Source organism: Chelonoidis abingdonii, chromosome 6, assembly GCF_003597395.2.
Source record: "Chelonoidis abingdonii isolate Lonesome George chromosome 6, CheloAbing_2.0, whole genome shotgun sequence".
Taxonomy (NCBI): domain Eukaryota; kingdom Metazoa; phylum Chordata; order Testudines; family Testudinidae; genus Chelonoidis; species Chelonoidis abingdonii.
The window spans coordinates 94,517,411-94,541,492 of record NC_133774.1 but is presented as its reverse complement, the minus strand read 5'-3'; the positions used below and the strand labels follow the sequence as shown (position 1 = coordinate 94,541,492).

Below are 24,082 nucleotides of genomic sequence, written 5' to 3'. Positions count from 1 at the left end.
GGACAACAAAGAGGTCTGTCTACAGAGCTTATAATTAAATACAGAGCCAGAGCTTGTGCAACAATGTCACTCCAAGCACACAACTCCATTCTCTCAGTCCCTGAAGCAGTCCAACTTTGGATACCGCTCTTCAGTTCTCTGGCTAAAACCCAACAGAAACCTTGTAGAATCCAAACCGGTTGCAAGGTGGTGTGTCAAATTCCGTCCCAGTTACACCTATCTTATCCACCTCACTGGAGTTAATGACACTGCTGGGTAAAAAGGAGAGCAGAATTTGGCACACTTTCTTTAGAAGGGCCACCTGGGGCCAAAAGTACCTCATTCCATTGTTTGCCACAAAAATATATCTGTAAGACACTTTCCCATTTACCATTCAAATCAATCAGTGAGGAAGCAGTGTAACAGTTCAAAAAGAGACAGGGTGACTTCCAAATGATCTCACTCATCAGATATTCCGCTATGGAGAAAGACTCAGGGGCACTGTAAAAGGACAAGACTTTTACTTCACTCATAATGCAGCACAAGCACAATGGAATTTGGTCCAAACTCACCTCATCCCTGGTATTTGCATTTATTCTTAACTAATGCAAGGGCTGAGGCAAATCTTAGCCCAAGCTCCTTCCTGAGCAACCTATGCTTCAGGATCCTCCCTGTAATAGCTCTGGTCAACCCATGTGACTCTCTCTTGGCTCAGAGAACTCCTCTTTAGACTTTTACATTCCTGGGGTCAAGCTAATGAGCTCCTCCTAGCCTAGCTACCAGGGCGAGTCAGCTCAGTCGTTTTGCTCCCCTGCACATGGTCCTGTGTGCTGACACCTGGTCATAGATGCTGATGGATAAGCCAGTCTCTGATCACAGTCTTTTTTATTCTATGTGTGGACTGTAGTGCCAGGAACTAACACTGATAGTGCTATCTTGATTAAGCCAGGTAAGTGTGGTGCAACTTTCCACAATACATCTCAATCCTGATCCAAAATACCCATATCTATTTCAATCCCGTACATCTCTTTCGAGCCAAGACTTCTGACTGTGCAAGACAGCCTGGTGTTTTTGTTCAATGGGCAGAAGGGAACCAGGGTGAGAACAACAAACTCCTTTCCATTAGTAATCTAAGCAGGATTTAAAGCTCTCTCTTCAGAGATGAAGGACACATACAACTAATCCCCTGGACACCTCTCCCTCCCCCACTTTAGTACAACAGGCAAATTCTCTAAGCTAGCCAGAACCCAGCAAGAGTGCAGCACACTAATACAACTATCTATGGCATGACTATCCAATAGCTAAAATAATTACATTTATACCAGTCACTTGGGACAACAGAAACAAAGTCACTATAACAGAACAATGTCATAGGATCAGCATCTCCTTTTCTGGAAATAAATGATTTGTCCATGCCTCAACATTCATCTAATAGCAGCAGATGGTTATCCTTTCACTATGTTCTATTCCATTCATATTCTCTATCAATTGTTCTATAAGAATAGGAATGGTTCTGGGTTAGGGATTTTGCAGAATCTTAACCTTCAGCTGTATCATACTCTATCTATACAAAGTCATTTTGGATCAATAGAGAGCAAGGGGGTGAGGAAGGGTTCTTTGGTCTAATATCTGTTATACATCATTAATTATGAGGTTGATATTTAGGGAGGAAAACAACAGCATTTATTAACAGTAGTAGGACAGGATTTGAAAATTTGCTACAATTTCCTTGAGAGACCTCCATAGATATTTTCCCAAATCCACACTTCATCCATGTCATATATCATTTTTCAAGAGCCATTTCATTTAGAGAAAAGAGGAAAAAGTGAACATTAGAGGGCATTTTTTGACTCCTAGCCTAGAACTGGTAATAGGATATGGAACTTTCCACCTCTACGTCAATCTGGCTAGCTTGATGACTGACAGTTGTCACTGTCTGATGGCTCTTTGATGGTCTGTGTGACATGATTTGGTCTGATCTTTTGTAAATTAGTGTCAAAATCAGAAAAAAAAATATAATCACAATTGGCGCTAACACATCTAGTACAGTGGCCAATGATTGAATGGGAATGGAGAATGGGCAACCTTTTTCCTCCAATGTGGTCTTAGATTTTGCACATTGATAGGATTTAAATATATCAAAGTGAATTTAGTACTGGTGAAAGATGGTAGATTGAAAGCACCAGAGATGGAGATGTGTATTGCAGAACAGTAATGCAATCCTCTGATGCTATCCTATCGATGTGCCTCAACCCAGATGTGTATAGACCGTGTGGAAGTGAGATAGTTCACATTCATTTCTTGGCCTTTCTGCTAAAGTTGCTGAGAAGGATATCAATCAGAGTGGCAGCGGATTTTTTTATGGGAATACCAGTCCAAACTGAGACTATTAACTAATTTCACAGAGACATTCAGTAGCTTACCAAACAGCTGTCAGATAGTAATGACTTCCTGTTAATACTGCTCTGAGATTGAATTGAAGTGATGACTTCAGGGCAAATGGCGCCATATTCCATTAAAACTATATGTTTGTCTAGGCTATGATTTCTATTATAACAGATTTCCATGTAGGTTTGTCACAGCCTTAATATTTAAAGTCCTGGGTCTTTGTCACCCTGGCCAGATCTCTAGTGAGCTAGATTCTTCTAAGGAATTTTACAAATTTGGCTCCATAGCTGTCCAGTGTAATGAAGTATGGGTAACTGGCCTGATTTTTAAATGGTTTCAACCTATTTTTAATGGCAAAATAAAGAATTTTTGCTGAAAACAAAACAATATGATCTGTAACTTTTCGACACTGCGTTCTACGTATTTGTGAGTTTTTCCCCCCCATAACTAGACCAGGACTTTTCTTATAATTTCCCATTACAGATAACCAGACTTAGCCATTACTATCCCCTGAGCCATTAAATTCCCTCATTTAATTCTCTTTTTAAAATATGTAGATTAAACTACTAACGGAAGAGATGTAATTTTACAGTTATTTTTTAAATTACCTTAACTGAGGAATTTGATGCATCGCAGCTATCAAAAGATAAAACTAAAAGAAAAAAGACATTTCAATGGCTGATTATTAGCATTTACTCTTCCATTACTATTTTCACTGTTCATCAACATATCAGCATTGAACTCAAAACATAATCACAAGATGACTAAAAATGTTCCTTGTAGAGTATAGAAATATAAAAGCTGCCATATGGGGTCAGACCATCTTGCCTGGTACCCTATCTTTGACAGTGGCCAGTACCAGAGCTTCAGGGGGAGTGCAGAGGGGCATGGATCAGCGTTCATGTAGCACTCCCCATCAGTACCCGGCCAGGGAAACCAATGATCCAAACAGCAGACCAAATTTGGTGATGAATCCTGGTCACATGCCACTTAAAAAATAATAATAATAGGAGATATACCTATCTCCTAGAACTGGAAGGGACCTTGAAAGATCATTGAGTCCAGCCCTCTGAATTCACTAGCAGGACCAAGTACTGATTTTTGCCCCAGATCCCTAAGTAGCCCCCTCAAGGATTGATCTCACTATCCTGGGTTTAGCAGGCCAATGCTCAAACCACTGAGCTATTCCTCCCCCTGCTTGAAGCATGTTGCACATACACTAAGAAGAAAGAGGAATGTATACAACAGAGCAATTATGGAGTCATGCACACCCCTCTTCTGGTAGTCAGAGGTTTGGATCATGCCAAGCATGGTGTTACATCCCGGACCATCTTGATTTAATAGCCACAGAAGGACCTATCCTCCATGAACTTATCCAGTTATTTTCTGAATCCAATTATTCTTCTGGTCATCACAACATCCCAAAAGCAACAAATTCCACAGTTTAGCTGTGTGTCGTGTGAAAAAGTACTTCATTTTGTTTGCATTAAACCTGCTGCCTATTCATTTCATTGGGTGACCGCTGGTTCTTGTATTGTGGTAAAGGAGAAACAACACTTCTCTGTTCACTTTTTTCATACCAGTCATAATTTTATAGACCTCTATCATATCCCCCCTTCACTGTCTTTTCTAAGATGAGTAGCCCTAATCTTTTTAGTCTCTCCTTATAGGGAAGCCATTCCATACGCTTGATCATCTTTGTGACCCTTCTCTGAATCTTTTCCAGTTTCCCTATATCCTTCCTGAGATGAGTCAGTCAGAACCGGACACAGTATTCAAGGTGGCATTATGGTATTTTCTGGCTTATTTTCTATCCCTTCCTTAATAGCTCCTAACATACTGTCAGCCTTTTTGACTATCACTGCGCACTGAGCGGAAGTTTCCAGAGAACCACCCATGGGTGACTCCAAGATCTCTTTCGTGGGTGGGAATAGCTAATTTAGAATCCATCATTGTATTTGTATAATTGAGATTATTTCTTTCCAATATGCATTATTTTGTACTTATCCATGTTGAATTTCATCTGCCATTTTGTTGTCCAGCCACCCATTTTTGTGAGATCCTTCTGTAACTCACCGCCACTTACAATTTCTACAGCCTGATGCAACAGTCATAATTTAAAACCTCCCATTAGTCAAAGGAATTGCAACAGATGATCTAGTCTCTTTAAATCGCCAACTGCAGAAGTAATACATAGTGCAATGGTTCTCAACCAGAGATCCAGGGACCCCTGGGAGGCTGTGAGCAGGTTTCAGGGGGTCTGCCAAAACGAAGCAGAGAGCAGGGCCAGCTGTTAGATTCGCTAGATACCAGAGCGGAAAGCTGAAGCCCGAGTCTTGTCGCCTAGTGCTGAAACCAAAGCTCAAGCAACTTAGCTTCATGGGACCCCCTGTGGCATGGGGCCCCAGGAAATTGCCTGCTTGCTACTCACTAACATCAGCCCTGGCTTTTTATCTACCGGATATGAAGAAAAACAGATGGGTGGTGGAGTTTTTATAGCATGTTGGAGGGGCCTCAAAAAGAAAAAGATTGAGAACCCCTGACAGTGGATGTGTTGAGGTTAATTCAAATGACCAAGAACCTGAAATATTATGGTCCAGATTCTGTCCTTTGCCAACATCCATTTGGCATAGAGAGGGGGAGCTGTAAGGATCAGGGAGGGGGATCTGAATGTCAGACTTTGTTGTCTCCATCTTGTGAATTATTACTAATGAGAAAGGCTCTAGAGGCACTGATGTTTTGCCAGGTGAAATGTATTGGAGGATCATGTCCTCAGTCCTACCTGTGATGGCTCTGCAGGGCTAACAGGAGCAAAGAGAACTATAAACATAGCATTGTTAAGAAATGCAACAGATATAAATCTAACTACCCTAAAGGAAATATCTGAGTAAGAAGGTGGCATTTTTACAGTCAGTTTTCCAAGTAGAAGTGACCATTTGAAGAACTTCCTCTTCGAGTATATGGCTTTATTTCTTTTCCTAATGTGCTGATTACTTGATGAATATTCAGCTTGTGAAAAGGATCAGAACAAAGAATACAAAAAAATTATATATCTTCATGGCCTCAGGGGACCTGATCCAAAGCACGTTGAAGGTAATGGGAGTATTTCTACTGACTTCAATGACCTTTGGATAAGTCCCTTAGAGAAAAGGCTTCTTGACTGAGGTAGCACATAACAATGGAGAAGGGGAAGTAATGTTGGTCTGTGGGCAACAACTCTTTCCTTCAAAAGAGCATACTACTAAACAAGAGAGGAATCAGCTCCCACGCTAAACTGTCATATAGTATTGATGTATACTGTAAAACAGCAGTCATGTTCCTCTATCCCAGCAATGGCTGCAATTCAGGGGTGAGCATATTTTTGCATTTCAGGCCAGATTCTGCCATCCTTACTCACTCCAAGTAATGCTTCAATCCTCAAACAGCCTCTTTGAAATGGGAGTGGAACAATGCGAGCCATAGTTTTCAAACACCTTTAGAATTAGGACAAATGGTGCTATTACTTCTATAATTAGCATCGTTTTATTTTGTATTAAAAACAGATTATAGGTACCTCGTTTCAACTGAAATTCAAGCGAATTCCTTGCTGAGCTCACATTTGGTTTTGGATTTTGATAAGGTAACCGTAATGAAGTTTTTTCACCAAATGGGTTAGAACTGTCTACCTGAAATGAAAGAGATATGGTATGAGGTAATATCTTCTATTGGACCAACCTCTGCTGGTGGAAGGGACAAGTTTTCGAGCTTCACAGAGTTCTTCTTCAGGTCTGGAGAAGGTTTCCAGAGGTACAAGCTAAATACAAGGTTCACACATGTTGTAGGAGACCACTTAAAATGAAGTGAGCAATTAACACTTCCGCAGAAGTAGGCCAATGGGGGTTATTAGGCAGCAGGATATGTCACAAACAGTTGTCATGGGCCATAAAACCAGTGTCTCTACTCATATATTCAGCATGTGACAACAATCAGAAACATTGAAAACAACTTCTAAAATGAAGGAATAATATGAAGCCGCATTTTTATTCTGTGAAAACTAGGTCTAGACATGAACATATTTGCAGCTGCTTACAGCCTACAAAGAAAAAAATAAAAAAATATTGTTTCTTCCCTTCCCTCCATTTCTTTCTTTCACAACTATGAAAGTATACAAAAGAGAACAATACACACAGCACAGTGCAGAGATTTCAGCAAAACCAGCTAGTTTAAAAAACACTGGGATTCTGACATTACTGATGTTTTTAGAATAAGGAAATGACCAGTACATGGACACCATCTTGCTATAAAAGAGGTAGTGGATGTTGTGACGGGTTGGATCACAGAACCCCCCTTGGGAGCTGCCACCTGATGTGCCAAAACTACTTCTATTCCTGCCTTTCCTGCCAGCTTGGGGCCTCAGCACCCTGTCCTGCTGAGCCAGACACTTCCATCTACTCCAACAAAGACCTAGCGTCTGAATTACTTGCCCCAAAGCTGCAGGTTTACCTGACAGCAGCTAACAGAAGTGTGCTTGTCTTTAACACTCAGATGCCCAACCCCCAATGGGGTCTAAACCCAAATAAATAAATAAAGCTTTATACAGGGTAAACTCATAAACTGTTGGTCCTCTATAACCCTGACAGAGAGATATGCACAGTTGTTTGCTCCCCCAGGTATTAATACATACTCTGAGTTAATCAACAAGTAAAAGGTGATTTTATTAAATACAGAAAGTAGAATCTAAGTGGTTCTAAGTAGTAACAGAACAAAGTAAGTCACCAAGCAAAATAAAATAAAATGCGCAAATCTATGTCTAATCAAACTGAATACAGAGAAGATCCTCACCAGTTCCAGAATGCTCCCTTTTACAGACTAATCTCCTTTTAGCCTGGGTCTAACAATTACTCACACCCCTTGCAGTCACTGTCCTTTGTTCCAGTTTCTTTCAGGTATCCTAGGGGAGTGGAGAGGCTCTCTCTTTAGCCAGCTGAAGACAAAATGGAGGGGTATCCCAGGGGTTTAAATAGACCTTCTCTTGTGGGTGGAGACCCCTCCTCACTCCTATGCAAAGTCCAGCTCCAAGATGAAGTTTAGGAGTCACCTGGGCAATTCACATGTCCATGCATGACCCACAATTTGTACAGGCAGCATCCACTGTTTACATGCTACCTTGAACATCCTCAAGTAGACTTTTTATGTGGATTGGAGCATTCCAAGATCCACTGTCCTTTAAGTGTTTCTTGATTAGGTACTTAATTTCAACATTCCTTTCTCCAGGAACTGACCAAATGCTCTACCAAGGTTATTTAGAAATCAAGCCAGTACACAGCCAACATTTATAACATTCATAACTTCGAATACAAAAATGATACATGCATACAAATAGGATTAATACATTCAGTAGATCATAACCTTTGAGATATGTTACATGGCATGTGCAGTATAAAACACATTCTAAGCATATTTCCATAAAGCCTTATGGGAGGTACCATCACAGATGTGGCACTAGAACTTTGAGTTTTCTTTTAAATTTGTGGTTAGGACAGTTTTGAAAAATGCATTCATCTTCACAAAGACTCAAAAAATCTTTCATCTTCATGGAACAGGGGACTCAAATGTATGCCCCTCACAGATTGCAACAGGGTATCTATAGAATTTTAAAATATTATACATGACCATTTAAAATTAAGTAAAACTACAAACTGGGGGAAACGATACATAGATAATTTAGTGGGTTGGCTGGGGTGTTTAGATAGATAAGTAACTAGATATATACACACACACACACACCTCATATGGGCACTGTGATACTTAATTAGCTAGTGTTTGTAAATTACTTTGAGATCTTCAGATGAAAGGCCCCATCAGTTCAAAGCCCACTGAAATCAATGGAAGTCTTTCCACTGACTTGAATGTTCTCTAGATTCATCATTTAAGAAATCCAATGCAGAAAAAAAAATGGGGTTTGTTATACCTTGCTACACTAATGGTCCATCTAGTCCTATGTCCTGTCTCTGAGAGTGACCAGCACTGGATGCTTCAAAGGAAGGTGGAAGAAACCTTATGATGAACCATTAAGGAAAAACCTGCCCCATGAAGACAGCTTCTTCCTAACCCCAGACAGCTAGTGGTTTGTTTATGGCCTAAAGAATGAGGATTTAAGTCTCTTGTAATTTTTATCCCATCTAAATGTAACTTTGGACGTCCTTATTAATCATACAAATGTCTAATCTTTTCCTGAATCTGCTAACTAGCTGACCTCAATGCTATTTAGTGGCAGTGAGTTCCACAGATCAATTAAGCATTTCTTTTTACATTTACAAATTTGCTGCTGGTTAATTTCTCTGGGTCTCCTCTTGCTCTTGTTTTAGGAAGGATAACCGAAGCACTCAATTTACTCTAATATCACAACAACAACAACAAATAACTTAGTACAGCAATTTTAAGACTTACATGTCTAACAACAAATGGTGGCCTGGTTTCAGCATCCAGTTTGTACCCAGGAGATCCCAGGCTTAGCCTTGATTGCTGCTGTTGGTTTTCTTTGCAGAACTGACATAGGTGCTTTGTAGCATTTGGAGATGGAGAGCGGGATCTTAATAATCTTGTAAGACTCTTACAGATCTTATTATCCTTTTTCTTTGTTGTCTTACATCGTGCTGGTGAAATGCTCCTTCGCCTGGGTGATACAGAGGCAGATCTTTGTATCCTCATTCTGTTTCTGCCCTGCTAGATAAATTAATTGTCTCATAAAGTAATTATCCAAGCAGAAACACGTACATGCTATTTGAAAACCTCTCTGTAAAAGACAGTCAGCTGAGCAGTGTTTAAAGTCAACGGGAGGCTCCTACACATCTAAGAGCAGAATATGGCTCTATGTGGCTACAAATTAAAACTGGGGAATCTGTGCCTCTGTGCTGAGAAGCGACAGAAAGTCAGTAACAGAGAGAAGGGAGCAGGGTCTCAGGCCTATCTTTTTTATCTATTTTACCTTTGTTTGACAACTTCTTAACCAGGGCTTGATCCTGTGAGATACTGACTGCCCCCTGTGTGGTGCTAGTAGAGGTCTGTCTCATCTTACGGTGAGGTTACGTTCTGCAGTCAGCGCTTAAAGCAAAAATCGCGTATAGTCAAAATTACATTGAGCGTAATGGTGGGCGCAATCGGCTGCACTACAGAAACAGTATTTTTTTCTTTGTTGTTGTTTTTTCTTGTTTTTGCTGAACACGTAAAGCTGAAATCGCGCATGTTAGATGCGTCTAAGATGCGACAGAACTGTAGTCCCAACATCTATTGAATTAAACTGGAGTTAAGAGAATCTCTAAAGAAGCATTCAGGAGCTCAAAGGATTGAGACATAAAGTCAAAATCCTGAGTTCATGACTTCAGTGAGAGCTTGCTTGAGTAAGGACCTGAGCATTTGGCTCCGAAGAAGCAGTAATTCTGAAGGAGCCAAATTCTGTAACCTTTAATTGAAAAAAACTCTGTTGACCTCAGTGAGAACTTTGTTCCAGAAAGGACTGCAAAATTTGGACCATAAAGAATAATTATCTGGTAATGCACCTAACCCTGCTGATGCAGAGGAACAAATGACACTGGAGATTGTGTCTTGGCAAGTTGGTTATAGCTCAATCCAGAGAAAACTGAAGCTATGTTGGGGGGCTTGGGGGAACCAAGCAGAAGAAACAGCAACCAACAGCTTGCAAAAATGAAACACAGCCAGAAGTAAACCATTCTCAGTAAAGGCCCATGGGTCAGGGAAATCCTTCCCACCAGAAATCACAATCAGCCCAAGTCTAGCCTCTTTTAGGAGACAATGCAAGCCCCATTCTTTTGTGTTGGCCTTTCCCAGAATAATCAGCAACATCCTCCTGATAACCACCACCAAATAATGAGCCCTTGTCATAGCAGGTGAACTGAGGGAAGAATAAAGATATTTTGCCTTTCAGTGCGGAATCAGTGTGATTCTTATTGCTGTATGAGGCACTTAAATGCAATGGTGACAGGTGCACTGTGACAGATCAGATCAAACATTGATGTTTCTGTCCATGTGTGTGTGTCCTTTATTTAAAATACTTACATAAAACTGCCTTCTATATTGAAGTGGAAGCTCAGCGATGGTTGTTCTTGTAGAAAATTCTATTTTTGGTGCAATTCCCTTAAAAATAATAAAGAGGTGAAATCACTAAAAATAATGTCACAGTGCAGGTGTTACAATTTTACAGAAATGAGCAACCGCACCTCTAATTCAGTGACATTTCCTCAAGCTCCTCAATTGTTATTTCAGAATCAGAAGTGACTAGAAGCAGCCAAAACCAAAAAGGGGTAATAACAGATAGCAAAATGAGAATGAACTTGCAATGCAAAATGGCAGCAAAAAGAAGCAAAGTGTTCTTGGGTTGCACATTCAGGTAACACGATATTGAGCAGGGAGGCAATGGACCCTCTTTATGGACCTAATCCTTGTAAAGTGGGGAAAGATGATGGTTGAGGCCAACGATGTAGAAAAATATGTAAGATACTAGCACAACCTCAGAGAAACATCCCATTCCTCAAAGAGTAAGAGCTGGGATGAAATGGGAGAATAATTCTTTTTATAGATTTGAGGGGGCAAGCAGCTCTTTCCTGTTTAACAGCTGTATTTACTAAACACCAGTCTTCCTAATGGGCCCTTCACGCTCCAAACGACATCCTCCAAACAGCTGTGAAAACTGAATCAATATTTCAGTTTTCCTTTCAAGGTAGATGAAATGGTGACAAATATTGCAGAAAGACAATTATAATCTGTAATTAACAAACACAACCTGTTAACTTGCAATCAGCTTTGCAATTTGTATTTAATGTAGTTCCGATTTCTTTAAAAGCAGTAACTATGAAGTCACCGTAACTGTATGAACATTAAAGGACCAAGTTATACCTGCCCCTACATTTGTGCACTGAGATGGCGAGAGACGGAGCAAGAAGCCATAAATTTTCTGCAGTGTAAAGGGTAGTGCCAGCTAGCAGTGCCTGCGAGGCTCAGAGCCCGAGAGAAAGTGCATCTGCACAGGGAAAAGGCAGGTCAGGGCCCTATCCTGTGCACAGGCAGCAACTGTCAGCAAGGGACCTCTGTGGGAAGCACTGGCTATACTTTTATGAAGACTTCTAAACACTGTCACTTACATTGGTATAACTAATGTCACTCAGGGGTGTACATAAGCCACTCCCCTGAGCGACATAAGTTACATCGACCTAACCAGTGTGGACAGCGCTACTGCTGCTGATAGGGGCTGGAGTAATTAAGTCGACAGGAGAGCTCTCTCCCATGGGCTTAGAGCATCTGCACTAGCAGCACTGCAGAACTGCTGTAAGCTCTGTAGTGTAGCCAGAGCCTAAATGTATAGCTGCAAGTCCTGCTGCTCACCACACTTCTCCAAAAGTTCTCCCCCTCTCTCACATCACTCTACCTTCTAAGAGGCACAATTTAGCCCTAAAGGGAGATGTTCAATTTTCAATCTAGTCTGTTTCAAAATTGAGTCATGTTACGTCTTCCCAAATCCATTCAGCCCATCCTGACTTTTAGCTTAACTATAATGACTTTAGCTGGATGAGAACAATAAAATTAACAACCAAATGATCAAGTTACCACAGTGAGAGGCTTCCTTGATTACAAGATGCATTCAGGCACATTTTATTCTTAGATTCAATCTCCAGTCAACGACACTTGCTATTAATGGCCAACTGAAAACTGTTTTGAACTCCTTAAGGGTAACAAATTTGAAGGGGCAAGAACTTCTGGGACTGTGTTGCCAACACTGCAGAAAAATCAAATTTATCTGCTTGAAGCTGCTATTGAACATTTGGGTCCCAGCAGCCTCACTAGGCTATAGAAATCAGCATTCCTATTGTTTCAGTGCTTTTTCTCCACACAGTGGCTTAGTGACTAAAGAAGAATCAACCCATTATGACAATGTACAAACTGACAATCTGCTAGGTCACTTTACCCAGGTACTGAGTGAGGACGGAAAGGAGAGGAATATGTCAGTTGTTGTCTCTAAAATTACATTTAAATACTATGAAATTTGCAACAAATGACAGAGTACAGGAACATTTAACAAAGCTTTTAACCAGCAGGCCACCTGCTTTCAGGACATATTGACCTTGATGGAAATTCCTTTTTCATTGTTCAATTGCATTACAGTGGAAGAATATGGGTCTTCGTATGAATTTAATTGAACTAGACAAGCCCAGGCACATAGAGGCAGCAAAGCATGTGCCAGGACTTGATGTAGAAACATGTGAATGACTCAGAGTAGAAGACGTTCCAGCTCCATCAGACTATTCTTTTCTGGCTTGATAGGGAACATTTACAGATTCACTCACAGTTACAAAAGGCAGCACTAATGGAGCACTTCACTTGTCCTACTCCATATGAGCCTGAGGTCAAGGTGTCTGTCCATTTATTTCAGTGGACTTTGGATCAGGCCCTACAGCAGATCTAAATTTCTAGAAGTCCATTTGGACACTTTACCTAATATTATTGAGTATTAGAATTTTCTTCTCAGTTTCTAAATGAATTGTCACATACTCTCAGTTCTGACTCATTGTCTCAGACTGGTGGAGGCATTGGCATTTAAATTTATATTAAAAGAGGGATAAAATAAAACACATAATACCAAGTGAGAGTCAGACACACTAAAAATATGAGAATAAAAATGAGACACCTGGTCACAGCAGCATAAAACTGAACAAGCAGAATGCAGAGGAATGCAATAGACAACCACAGCAGCAACAATATTTAACTTTAATTTACTTAAGAGAAAGAGACAGTCCCACAACTGGATCAACCACTTTTTAGTTGAAAAGCCAGAGCTGAATTCTTAGGTACCAGTGGACAAGTGACAAGAATTTTTGCCCGAGGGGAGGACACTGAAGATGTAATTAATTTCAAGACAATAAACTGGAATCCTATAAAACTAGTGTTTTACAGAGTCACTTTCCACAGTAGAACAGTATTTAAGGTTGAATGTTTGGACTTGCATTTCCAGATTTGAGAGTTTAACTGTGCAACCTTAATGCTGCACTAACACAGCTTTACTGCATTTAATCTCAAAATATTACAAATGCTTTATGTTGACTGTAAAACTGCAAATCAGGTAGCTTTCTTTATTAGACAGTCTCACAATTTAGGAGTATCAAACTGTAATGTGGTGGCAAGGTTCTTCTGTTGATCCACCCTGTTGGCAGATGATGGACCCCTCAGGGAGATGCTTCTTGATTCCTGCTAAGTCATTGTGGCAGATGTGGCTCATTAACTCTATCCTATATGTAAAGGAGGTGACAGAGGTTTTGTGCATAGGGAGCCTGGGTCTAGGACAGAGAGATCTCTGTAGAGAAACCCTAGGAACAGCTATGCTTAGGAAGATGCTTACATTTATTTGTTGATATTTCAGATGTCAGTAAAGCCAGACCTCACAAAGGGGTGGACATGCAGAGTGGACATGATTCTGCTCCCATTTACAATGCTATAAATCAGGAGTAAATGTGGTGAACTCAATGGATTTACAGCAATGTAACAACAGCCTGACATAAAAATCCTAGTGTCCAAAGATTCTGTTCAGAGAAAGTCCAGGAAAGGACACATTCAGGGCCCAATCCTGCCAGCCTTACTCGTATTAGCGGCTGCAGTTATTTCAATGTAACTGCTCATATGAGTGAAGTGTTCACATGAATCAACCTGCAGGTTGAGCCCTTAGGTAACATAGTATCAACAGAAAATTCAAATGATGTACAAAAATACACTCATATTATGAACTAAGACTCTCAGTCAGTCAGGATCATAATATGGGACTTAGCAATGTGATTGAAAATTTGGATAGCCCAGCGCATTTGACTTTTGCTTTGCTAGGACACAGAGGGTTTACTCATCCAGTTTTGTAAGTCACCAAACCATCCTGTCAAAAATATAAATGGGAGTGAGAGAAGGCCACTGTGTTAGTAGTAAGTCATCAGTATAATAGTGAAAATCTAGACTATTGCAGTAAATAAAGTCACAATTAAAGTATGAATGCAATGTACTCCGCAGAGAATTATGAACAGCACAAGACTGGAGCTGGAAAATCAAGATAGCTAACCTGAAAAATGTATACATTGTTAACGGAAACAATCAGACACGGCAAATAAAAGTAGTTAGATAAACCTAGAACATCACATGGACTAGAATACTGAAAAAATTAAGGACGACAACAAAAGAGATGAATGTGGTATCAAGAATACAGTAATGTATTAACAGAATTAGTCTGAATAAGACAACATTAATCAAAACCTAGTTATTAGCTGCTATAATCTTAGCAGTATTAGTAGAGCCCTATTTTAGATAATTAAATCTAATGCTGCCTTCTATTTTTTGCCCACATTGAAATCTCAGTTTGAAGAAATGCAATGGGCTATTTTTACACATTCAATCCTTGCAGTCAAAATACTTCTTTATAAATGAAGTTCCAGCACTGGTCCTACAAGGCAGTTGGGAAGATTTGAAGGGGAGCTGTACAACACCAGTATCAGTAGACTTACTAACCGAGACAGTGATGATATCTAGAAAAAGAGAATCTGTTGCAATAGTGGGCATTGTTAATATTCTAAGTGATGAGTTAGCTAAAATTACCAGGATTTTAGAATGGATCATAGTTTGACCCTTTCTCCCCTGTGAAAAACATCAGAATGTGCATGGGCAGGTTGGTTAGTAGAAAATAAGTGAGCAGAATTAGCCTTGTTTTGCTGAACTGTATGATTGATGTAGATGTCAATTTTGTCTCTCTCAACAGACAATTAGAATGAGAGAAAGAACAGAAATAAGCGTGTACAGGAATTTTAACTCTCAATCAAGGCAATGGTAATTTATATTTTTTAATCTTAATTATAGGGAACATCAGGAAGCTGAGGTTAATAAAGCCATTCAAAGGCTTGTTACCTGAAACACTAACTGCCTTAACATTGAGAAATTATTCTTCTCTCATTACTGTGGCAACCAATAAAATATTCAGATTTCCAACACCACATCAAACACTCAACATGATCATCTCCAGATAATCTGCCCTTGACCTACCTAACACACTAGATAAAATGCTACACATGTGGCTGATATTAATCATATTGTTTTATAATATTCCATTCTCATAAAAGAAAACTGGATTAAATGTATATCAGTAACGAAGGTGTTATAAGTTTATATGGGGCCATTAAAGTATCTCTGTATTAGGCAGAACTTGCCAATGGTGAGCAGAAAAATGTTCCTGGTACGTGTGAAACTAAACCAGCAATTTACTCAGAATTTAAATTTTTATTTAAAACTAATTACATTCTTAGCCCTTATGGTATTGAAAATCTTTTTCTAAATGTGAACCAATGCAGCTTTGAGACTCCAGCAGAGTATTGCTGCTTATAGCTTTCCCAAGCAGTAACTGGAATGAAATGAACAAAACCTTGGTCAATTTCATTGCTTCTACTGCCTAATCCAATCAGTCTCAGTGAAACTGATGAGAATTTTTTCAGTTTTAGTCTTCTGTTTCTGCTTCAGAAAATTAAGAGCATCAGGGAAGACAGGCACTGGACACATTTACAAGGACAGAAGACCCCCCCAAAAAAGAAGATTAGGAGAAGAGTAGGGTAAACTAAGAAAGAGAGAGAGTGTGTGTGTGTGTTAGCATGTATGTATGTGTGTGTGTGCATGTTTGTGTGTAAATAGCTAAGACTGTGCCTCTAGCACAGTCAATGAGCAGCTCTGTGCAAATTTACCCAACACCCTGCCTTTTCACAGCAGCTGAGGATGGGAACTTTGAGGCCAGCCCCCTCACCCATCTTTTACATTGGCCTCTGGCTAGTCGGTTTACTCTTCAGTCAGGTAATGCCTGGTACATTTTTCAGGACAGTACAGAGCCATAGAAGGTACTTTAGCATGTCTCTCTGCTCAAGAGCAGTCCAAATTCATGTCTCAAACTGAGATCCTCACAAAGTAGCCCACCTTGTTACACTAGCCTGCTGGGCCAGACCTCTCCCACTTTCTTCTTTTCAGCTACCCATGTCAAACACCCATTTGGAGACAACTTACTGGGAAACTAGGAGACGTTTTCATTAGTAACTCTCTCTCCACACCAGGATACACAGGAGTCAGCTTGGGCTCTGGGAAGAGAAAATCTCGAGTATTCTCTTCATAAAAAGCGAGACTGTCCCCCACTGAAAGAGTGAAAAAAGGACAAACTGTTTCCAAGATGGTTAATATTTTTTTTTTAAAGTCACACGTTCTATAGCAAGCCCTTGGAAGAGTGTGCAAGCCCTCCCTGGCTCACTAGGAGACCTGCCTCTCTTTCCACATTAGGAATGACTCAGTCAGAAGTACATGAGATCTTTGGGATAGGTGTGCACCAGCAGGAGTGTCACAGGGAATCACAAAGGGAGGTATCCCCTGTGGATCTGCTTTGAGATTGTATGAGGAGGTGCACAAGTCCTTTGGGCCTTGATGTAGGAAGCTTTCAGGACAGTGGCACTTTGCTTCTCTTTGGTATATTGCCCTGCTCCAAATGGTAAATGAGGGACCCTCAGTTTGAGCCCTAAGCAACCAGTGTAATGAAAAACAACAGAAACACTGATAATCAGTGAATACTCTCTGTTCTGCTGTATGCTCATTTTTAATTTGTGAGAAAGGCTCTAAGGTCATACTTCTAGTCTTGGGGACTGAGAAAATAACTGCTTTTAAATCAAATGACTTGTTAGTCTCATTTCCATTGCTCTGACTACTCTGCTTCTGATTAATGTCTCTATCTTGAAAGTGAAATGAAGGAGGCAGAAGGGAGAGAGTCCATTTATTCCTCCATCTGTAATGAAAGATTAGGCTTAGCACAGCAACACTGCAGCTTGATGCCATCTTTAACACTCAGTTTGTCACCAGTGCCCCAAACTATTTTGGGATCGGAATGACTGCATAACCTCAGAGACAAACGATCCACGGGTATAATGGGGAATTTCCAAAGCAGTGCAACTTTGGAGAGCACACCAAATTCAAATCTGTCCTTCGCTTTTCCTTTATTAGGGCCCAAGCTTAGGAGAGTTGAGCACCATCAATCTCACTGATGTGATTAGGAGAAGAAAGTATTCAAGATTCTGCCTTTACAGAGCATGGTTCTTCCAGAATATGCAGAGTGTATCTGTCTATCCATACAGGGCCAAACCCTGACCCCACTGATGTACACTGGGAGTTTTCTTAATATCCTCATGGCACTAGGATTTAGCTCATTAGCATTTAGAAAGAGCTTTACTTTTTGAAGCACTGGTCAAACTACTAATTAACCTAATTAATTGTCTATTTAAATAAAATCAAACAGGAATGTTTGTAATGGGCTTATAAAAATCATATTTACACTCTTATGTTTGTTCAGTATAGTTATCATCATAAAGTGATTTGCAGTGCTGTTGTGGCCATGTTGGTCCCAGGATATGAGAAAAAGAAGGTGGGTGAGGCAATATTTTTTATTGGACCAACTTCTGTTGGTGGAAAGGACAAGCTTTCGAGCTATACCAAACTCCTGTGGTCTGGAGCAGGTAACCAGAGCATCTGAGTTTAACACAAGGTGGGACAGACTGTTAAGCGTAAGTGGGCAATAAAAGGTTGGATTGTTAAGCATAAGGGGTTCACACATGCTGTGGTCCCTTTATGCTTAACAATCTAATCTTTTATGGCCCACTTCATTTTAAGGGGTCTCCTATAGCATGTGTGTACCTCTCATGCTTAACAACCTGTCCCATCTTGTGTTCATCTCAGACACTGGGTTCCCTGCTTCAGATCTAAAGAAGAGCAATGTGCAGAAGTTGGTCCAATAAAAGATACTATTTCATCACAAGTGATGATAGGAAAAATAGGGGTTACTTACCACGGTAACTTTTGTTCTTTGAATGTACTCTCTCCATACAGCCACACCGCAGGAGTCACATACTCAGCCACCCAACCATGGAACCCTTTTGAGTACTGCTGAGTCCAGCATTCAACTGACTTAGAGTATAAATATCCCCACCTTTCTAACCATCCTGTTGTTCTTCTCTATTTCTAGAAGCCCATGACATTGAGCTCTGAAACAGAGGGGAGGAAAGCGGTCAGGGTGGCACTGTATAAGCTATATATTCAGAGACAAAGGCTACTTTGGTAAGCAACTCGTTTTTCTCCTTCATCATATTGCTTCCCCAGGATAGGAGACTAACAAGGAGGTGGACTGTGACGCACCATTTGCTAAACTGTGACTAAGGCACAGCCTTCCTGAAACCAGCATCTAAACTTGCTGCAGTGTCAAGCAAACACCAGTTCATGAACCCCAAGTAGCAGCCCTGCAAATTTCTGATAAGAACATGTTCTGAATACCTGCCAGAAAAGTTGCTACTCCCCTGCGTGAATGGGTTCTGTGACATTCAGATACAAGGACCCTGGCTCACACATAATGAGACTAAAGGCAAAGCCTTATCCACCTAGAATATATGTCTACACTGCAGTTAGACACCTGCGACTGACCCTTGCCAGTCGATGTAGGCTCACTAGGCTCAGGCTCAGGGGCTGTTGGACATTCATACTTAGTCTAAGGCCCTCCCACCTCGCAGTGGCCCTAAAGTCTGAGTCCCAGCCCGATCCCAAACATCTACATTGCAGTTAAGCAGCCCCTTAGCCTGAGCTCTACGAGCTCAAGTCAATGGGCATGGACCAGCCTCAGGTTTTTAATTGCAGTGGAGACATACCCTTAGACAACCTTTGAACAAAAAAAACCCTAAACTTCAGACTTTTCTCCAAAAGCAATGTATGGCCTATTGGTTTTCATAAAAGGCTTTGGGCCAGATTTTCAAAGACCTTAACTCCTAAGTAGGCACATAAATGAAATAGTAACATTTTCAAAGTGTTCAACTTTTTGAATGACCACACTGGGAGGTACTGGGTGCTGTGGAAGTTTTGAAAATCTGGCCTTTACTTCTGTCTGATGAGCAGCTGCCAGTTCTCACCCTCTAGAGTGTGCAATCAGGCTTCTGATGGAAGGTGGTGAAGCTTTGGGAAAAACACACAGAGATGTACTGCATCAAAAGAAAATCAACTATTTTTGATCACAATTTAGGGTGACAGCTACGCTGTAGTTTGTCCTTATGAAAGATGCTGCATATTGTAGCGATGGCATATTAGAGCCTGCAGCTCTGACGCTAGCACAACTAAGAGTCAAAAAGATAGAAAACTACAGTAAAAGGTAATAAAGAGAGCAAGATTCTTACTCCTTCTCAGCTTGATCCTTTATAGCTGGGTCATTTTTAAGGGCTCTCTAGAACTCCCTCTTGGGCCATGTTTACACTAGAAAATAGAAACATGGCAGCAACCAGTTTCACTGCACTGGTGCTGACACCGGTACAAGACAAACTGGAATCCAGGCTGGTTTCACTATCAAGCATTACATTTGGATTTTTTAAAAGTTGAGCAAAATCCCTTCATCCACTTTTTGAGTGAAGAAAGAGTGAAAAAGATACAAACTTCCCATTATGTAAAAAAAAAAAAAAAAATCTCACTACATATTTTGCAGGCTACAACAAAAAAGGAGTGCTACCGTTATTATTCGTGTTATATTTACATATCATTGATGAATCATAATGGTAACGAGATGAGAAATCTGGAAAAAGAAATTAAAGTAATTTGAATACTCCTAACAAAGCCACCGTAATAAAAAATGCATTAAATATATTTATCATGTGTAGAGCACTACCTATTCTCTTCGAGTGCTTGCTCATACCATTCCATTAGTGTGGCGCGCCGCGTGCACGTTCGGTCGGAAGGATTTTTTACCCTAGCAACACTCGGGGTCGGCAGGGCGCCCCTGGAGTGGCGCCGCTATGGTGCCGGATATATACTGCCGACCCAGCCGCCCTTCCATTCTTCTACGCGCCTGTGTCGGTCGTTGGAACAGTGGAGCGCAGCTAGTGACCTCCGCTTCTAGCTACTCGTAGTCTTGTGAATTAGTTAACCTCTTATTTGTATTATACTTATGCGTTTTTTTTTACTAGCATAGTTAGTTTAAATAGTTGCGGGGTTTGGGAGTAGCCCCTTCCCCGAACCAGTGCCGGAGCGCCATGCCGGCTCACCGTTCTTAACTGTGCTGGACACCTCAGACGTTGCGACAGGAATCCACACGACTCCTGTTTACGGGCCCGGGACTGGCATTCACAGCTAAGTGCCCATTTGCAGGCGTTAAGCCGAGAACAAACGGAGCGGCACTTTCATTTCCCCTCCGCCTTCCGCACCGAGCGCTGGCTACGCGGACGAAGCGCCTCCTCAGACCGGACCCCTCCTGCACCAGCCATTACTGGCACCGAAGTCGACTCAGCACTGCTCCCTCTCTCTGAGGTTACGGAAGCCCACAGCTCTTCCTGCCAGTGTTGACAGCTCCCCGGCACGCCCGTGGTGAGCTCGCCGCTACCTGCTGCTTTCTGTGCCAACTGCACCCAGCACCGAGAGCTCATTTCAGTCGGATCGCCTGGCACCAACACCTGCAGAGACACTGAGGACACCGGACTGTGGATTCCGGTCCCGCCGGCCGTTGATTCCAGTGCGTGCCTGCTCCCGGCATTCGCCGTGGTTCAGCCTCCTGCTCCTGCTGCTTCCGTGGCCAACTGCACCGCGCCAGTGAGCTCGTCTAAGTCGATACCCCGGCACCGACACTGCCGCAGCACCGAAACGCCGTCCCGTCGATCCGTCCGCAAGCGGCCGTCGAATCCAGTGCCTGGCCGCTCCCGGCACGCGCGTGTGAGCCTCCTGCCTTGCTGCGTCGTGCCAACGCACCGCAGCCAGAGAGTCATTAGTTGACTGCCCGGCACCAACGACGGGCGCGCGCACCGACAACGCTGGCACCGTCGATCCCAGTCCCGCAAGGCCGTCGAATCCAGTGCCTGGCGCTCCCCAGCACGCGCCGTGGTTGAGCTCCTGCCCTGCTGCCTCCTGTCCAACAGCACCCCAGCCAGGGAGCTCATTAGTGGATTGCCGGCTCCGACACCTGCGCGGCACCAACAACGTCGGCACCATCGATCCAGTCCCATAGGCGTCGAATCCAGTGCCTGCCGCTCCCCGGCGACACCGGTCGAGCTCCCTGCCTCTTCTTCCCGTCAAACAGCACGCCAGACAGAGAGCCTGTCTAAGCCGGATCGCCAGGCGGCACCTGCTGAGGCACTGGCGATCAGCACCGTCAATCCCGGTCCCACAAGGCCGTCGAATCCGGTGCCAAGTCCTCCGGTACGCACTGTGGTCGAGCTATGTCCCTCCACGCCAGAGAACATTCCAACGCGAGGGATCTCATTGCCTGAAGTTTTTCTGCCTGAACCCCCGGCACCGTCGGTGCGGGTAATATAGTCTCTGGCAAGCACCTGATACGACGATCCCCTCTGTCAGCGCAGCAAGATGCACCGTTCATTGAGCACGGTCTGCAGACGCTCACACGTCCCGTCGGTGCTCCACTCCGACGTCTCTACAATCCGATGCTGTTCTCCTCGCACGGTCGCCACTGCCAACAGTTGGTGTTCCGTCACCGACCGTAATCTCGCACCGTTCTGGCTCCCAGCACCGCTATGGCACTGGTGGCTCCCGCAGCCACTCCCACTCGCGATCTCGTTCGACGCTCCGGCACTGCTCTGGTCCAGGCTCGGATCTCGTTCCAGGTACCACTGCGCCTTCTGGTACCGGTCCCAGGTGCCAAGTTGGGCAAGGTTCTGGTAGACAGACTCGGCCATGGTTTCAGCACCTCATGGCCATCCGGGCGCGCATCAGGTCTTCCCATGCGGACACGCTTTAGCTCAGGACCGCGATTCAGTTGTGCTACAACAACTTGAGAGCCCATCAGGACCTCCTATGGAAGTGCACTCAATGTGGACCCAGGGAGGAGGTCACCGGAGGTAGGGGACCCGGTAGTGCACATTCTATCGGCGTGCCCCACTAGAGGGCGACCTGTTTATTCGGACAATCCAGGCGAATGCCGAGTCTATGGAGGTACAACTAATCTGTCTGTCCATCCTCCTCCCTGCTCACTAGTCATTCAGTGGTTGAGAAAAAGGAACGGCATGGCAACAGCGCCAGCCCCGAAATACCGAAGGGGCTAGTGATGACCCTACTCGGGCCGCAAGGTGCATTCTGCAAGGGCCTTATAGCCCTGCGTGGCAAATCAATAGCCCTGCTTAGCCCTATAATCATAACACCTGAATTACGGGGATAAAGTTATGGAGCTTCTCCATCAAGTTTTCTTGCCAGAGTTACTGCCTCTGGAGGAAGGAAAAGGTGCCAGAGCTTCTCTCCAGCCTCGTTACCAGAGGACATCCTGGCTTCAGGTTCAAACGTCAGCCTGTCAACGACTTTACCATTTGTTTTGAGAAAGCCTCTTTGCCGGGAATCAACCCAGGCTTGCAAAGCCGAAGGGCAACACGGTCCCTCAATGCGCTTTCGTCTGGGCGGTGTACGCCGACCGACCGCACTGCAGGCCTTTCCATGCCCAGCCAACGGCACACTCTGTGCTAAGCCCAGATATGAATTCAAAGGTGCGCCCGAGGCTGCGAAACTGGTACAAGCGGCTGATCCCACTCCTAACTTGCCTCTGTGGCATGCGTCCCAAGTTAACTTCATTGCGCCTGTTCCCTAGCACATGTGGAGTGGTGAGTACCACACTCCACTTTGGTTCCAACCCTCCTCTTTAGGGACTTCTCTCGGGCGCAATTCTCTTTACAGAACGAGGTGCACAATGCGATGATAGGGCCTATCTCTATCATATATCCCCGACTTGTATGGAGGTCTCAGACCTATCCTAGAGCCTTACGAAGGACTCAACCAGTTTAATGCAAAAGGTTGGAAGTTCCCCAGGTATCCCTGGGACCCCATTATCCCTGTCCCTTAGATCCTGGAGACTGGTATGCCATCGATATGAAACGCGTACTTTCACATTGCCATCTCCGCATCCACACAGGAGATAACTCCACTTTCTCAGCCAACACGGTACTCTCCAGTTTACGGTCTGCTGTTGGCTTGCTACAGCCCGCAGGCATTAACCTAGTGTGTGGCGTAGTCGCCACCCCATTCTCCGCCACCGCTGACCATTCTCTACGCCGTCCCCTTGGGATGTGCATTATTCATGCACTGGACGATTGGCATTTCTGAGAACTCAACGACGCAAGTCACTCGGCCTTGTGGTATCGTCAGGGACTATTCACATGTCTAGCCCTGATGTATCACTATGGCATACCACTCTGGGGCCACGCAGAGGTTAGACTTCCTAGGGGCTATCCTGGACGCCGAGCTAGCCGATTCGCTTACACAGCCACAGTTCAGCGGGCAAAAACACGATCAACCGAGGTTCCCTGCAAACTTCCCGACGACCTTTGGCTCGCCCTTGGTCTGGGTCTCCTCCCCCGCCGGAGTCCAAAATGGCTGCCTGCTATTGTAACAACACGCTACGGCTCTACCTCGGTCTTCTCTCTCCTTCTTCAGTTGGCTCAAATCGCGTAGCCGCACAGGGACAGGGGCCCAATGTCACGATATCATAAATTGTCCCCCGTCAGAGCCCCTAGGCCCAACAATGGGCTAACTCCCACCCTGAATAGTGGGTAGGGGAATGCCGCTCTAAATGTCCACCACGATGCCCTCCTGCCTGATACGATACGTCATTCCTCGACTCAGGTGCTCACTCAGAAAGGGGTTCCAGAAGTAGCAGCGTCGGAGA

General features: G+C 43.2%; 1 protein-coding gene across 4 annotated transcripts in view; it reads right to left on the bottom strand.

Annotated features, from left to right (window-relative positions):
* Positions 1 to 24,082, bottom strand: part of SPATA6L (spermatogenesis associated 6 like) — a 41,464-nt gene that overhangs the window by 11,202 nt on the left and 6,180 nt on the right. For 2 of the 4 annotated variants that reach the window (XM_075067256.1, XM_075067253.1), the window contains exons 5-9: positions 16,429 to 16,553; positions 10,423 to 10,500; positions 8,797 to 9,072; positions 5,921 to 6,032; positions 2,976 to 3,019 (exon numbers count right to left, since the gene is read on the bottom strand). In XM_075067256.1, coding sequence (XP_074923357.1) covers positions 2,976 to 3,019; positions 5,921 to 6,032; positions 8,797 to 9,072; positions 10,423 to 10,500; positions 16,429 to 16,553 — 635 coding nt within the window. The remainder of the gene's footprint in view (positions 1 to 2,975; positions 3,020 to 5,920; positions 6,033 to 8,796; positions 9,073 to 10,422; positions 10,501 to 16,428; positions 16,554 to 24,082) is intronic. The other 2 variants (XM_075067255.1, XM_075067254.1) reach the window with 2 other exon arrangements.